We start from the raw sequence: 2,884 nt of genomic DNA, 5'->3' as shown, positions 1-2,884 counted from the left end.
CTCACTCTCTCTCTCTCTCTCTCACACACACACACACTCACATACACACACACACACACACACACACAAATTAATAAATGGAAATTGAATAAATACTTTGTATTTGGTTAAATTGTGAATGAATGAATGAATGAATGAATGGTTAAATTGTGGTCAGTGATCTTTACAAAATACATACTTTTTGTGTGTGTTTTTGTTGTTTTTTTGGGGGGTATAGTGGGGGGTTGTTAGGGGTTGGAGATGTCACTCTTGCCTGTCTTCAAAACCTGAGATCCCTGTTGTTTATCGGAGTGAATCGGTTTGTTGTTTCTCATTATGGGAACTTTCACAGTTAGAGACGCTGCTACATAAATGTACTTCTGGCCCTTTAAGAAATCGTGGACGGAACTTCTGTGAAGCCGGAAGTAACGACGAGGTCTCGCGCTGTAACGCGGAATAAAAAAATGCAGCTCGCGGGTGAATTGTGATGCATAGCGTTATAATAACGTTGTGACACTTGTGCGGCTGTTGTGAAGTCTTCACACACACGCCTACACGTGCACGCGCGCCACTACAGTAGGGGCAGCACCTGAGCGCGCGCTGTTAATTGGTTACCGGTGAACTTTGTGACTTGATGCACGAACAGCGGAACCGCAGCACGCGCACATTCAACGACCGGACTGAGCAGCGTAGCGGAATCGCATTCCATTGTTTTCTGTTCGCAGGACACTAAACTAAGCATGACTGAGAAACGGGTCTCGCGCTGGTACTTCGGCGGCATCGCCTCGTGCGGAGCGGCGTGTTGCACGCACCCGCTGGACCTGGTCAAGGTGAGACGCGCGCGCGCGCGCGCTGTAACTGTCCGTTATACCGTGCGCGCTTGTGCGCCCGCGTGTGTGTCCGGGTCTGTAACGTAACGTAACGTCCATTGATCTTTTACAGTGGTCGCGTAAAACAGACGGTTTATTGCGCGTGACGCAAAAGTGTCATCAAAGTGTCCGTGTTTTCTGACGGTGTGTTATGGATCGCCATAGAGTCCAAAAGTTTTGAAATTCCTGCCGTTTTGTCTCGTAACAGGACGTTTATTTAAAATGTATTTGTGCTCCTTCGGTACCTCGCTGTCTGAGGTTCACGTTACATTTAGTGAGATTTGCTCCGTTAATAATGACGTTGGGTTCAGTCACATAACATTCTGCATCAGAATCCGAATCAGAATCAGGTTTATTGGCCAACTGCGTTCACACACACAAGGAATTTAGTTCCAGCTGTTTGTGATTCTCGAAAGTACAGACATGTGTAAGTGTGTGTGTGTAAGTGTGTAAGTGTGTAAGTGTTCTGGTGTCCAGTACTGAGTTTGGTTTTCTGCAAATGCTCTTCATTTTAACTTAATATTTATACAACTACCTATCTATCTATCTATCTATCTATCTATCTATCTATCTATATATATATATATATATATATATATATATTATATAATATCAATAATATAAAGTTTTGTTAGAATCTTTTTTTTTTCCCTGGTTGTAAATATGGGTTCCTTCTGTGAAGTAAATAAAAATGACTCTGACTCTCAGACTGTGACTCAGTGACTCAATGACTTTGTGACTCAACGACTTTGTGACTCAACGACTATGTGACTCTGTGATTCTCTGACTCTGTGATTCTCTGACTCTGTGACTCTCTGACTCTCTGACTCTGTGATTCTCTGACTCTGTGACTCTCTGACTCTGACTCTCTGACTCTGTGACTCTCTGAATCAGTGACTCTTTGACTCAGTGACTCAGTGTCTCTGTGTATTAAAATACATGTCTTTCTGTCTTAAAATGTATTTAAACATTTAGAGATCTTGAACACTGCACAGCAGCTCCCTCAGCGTTTATCATCACAGTCCCACAGGATATAACCGACAAGTCTCAGTTTTGCAGTAATCACTGTTACTGACGGGCATGGCAAGTGACACACACACACACACACACACACACACACACACACACACACACACACAGCCTAGGGTGTATAAAGATAGCTACTGAACACATATCTGATTATCTTTATACTGTAACCTGGGTTCTGTAGATAATGTGTGTAAAGATAACGTCATGCTCTGCACTCACTTGACTGTCTGTCTCTCTCTGTGTGTGTGTGTGTGTGTGTGTGTGTGTGTGAGAGAGAGAGAGAGAGAGAGAGAGCACATGCAGGGTATGTGTGTGCGTGGGAATGTGTTTGCAGCATGTGTGCTGTGATGTATGTATGTTATTTGCTTATGTGTGTATTTGTGAGTGAGCTATGCAGAGTGTTTTACTGCAGGTCTGTGGACTTTGATACCAGTGTAAGACTGTGTGTGTGTGTGTGTGTGTGTGTGTTAAGGTGAAGGTCAAGGTCAAGAAGTAAGAGAGACCGAGATAGTTTGTGTTGTGAAGGACAGTAATTACATTTTATGTGAGTGCTTTCTAAAGCATAATGTATTATTACTTACACACACACACACACACACACAGCATCAAAGAGGAAAATGTGAGACAGACAGACAGACAGTTAGCTTTGCCCCTGAGTTACAGTTGGCTATTTTGGCCTCTTTCCAGTGAGCAAATACTCAGTCTAATCATTTGTCTAATATTCTTACCATATTGTGTGTGTGTGTGTGTGTGTGTGTGTGAGAGAGAGAGAGAGAGAGAGAGAGAGAGAGAGACATGTTTCTGCCTGCATGTCCTTCATAGCAATTGGTGCATGTGAACAGATCTGAACAGTCTTTAACTGTGGTGTGTGTGTGTGTGTGTGTGAGTGTTGGCGTGAGACAAATAAGAAGCTCATTTGTGTAACCTTGATGTTTTTCTACTGATTTTAATATAAATTTATGAGTCATGATTCAGCTCGTAGCTTGTGGCTTTGCTTTGAGGTCATT

At 42.8% G+C, this 2,884-nt stretch overlaps 1 protein-coding gene across 1 annotated transcript in view; it reads left to right on the top strand.

Annotated features, from left to right (window-relative positions):
• The first annotated feature begins 423 nt into the window (after window positions 1-423).
• slc25a10b (solute carrier family 25 member 10b) overlaps window positions 424-2,884 on the top strand; it is a 10,527-nt gene continuing 8,066 nt past the window's right edge. Inside the window, exon 1 of the mRNA XM_060860561.1 lies at window positions 424-809. Within this exon, the coding sequence (XP_060716544.1) occupies window positions 720-809 (90 nt within the window). The 5' untranslated portion in view covers window positions 424-719. The remainder of the gene's footprint in view (window positions 810-2,884) is intronic.

Source organism: Tachysurus vachellii, chromosome 24 (genome assembly GCF_030014155.1).
Source record: "Tachysurus vachellii isolate PV-2020 chromosome 24, HZAU_Pvac_v1, whole genome shotgun sequence".
NCBI lineage: Eukaryota > Metazoa > Chordata > Actinopteri > Siluriformes > Bagridae > Tachysurus > Tachysurus vachellii.
This window is presented reverse-complemented; position numbering and strand designations above follow the sequence as displayed.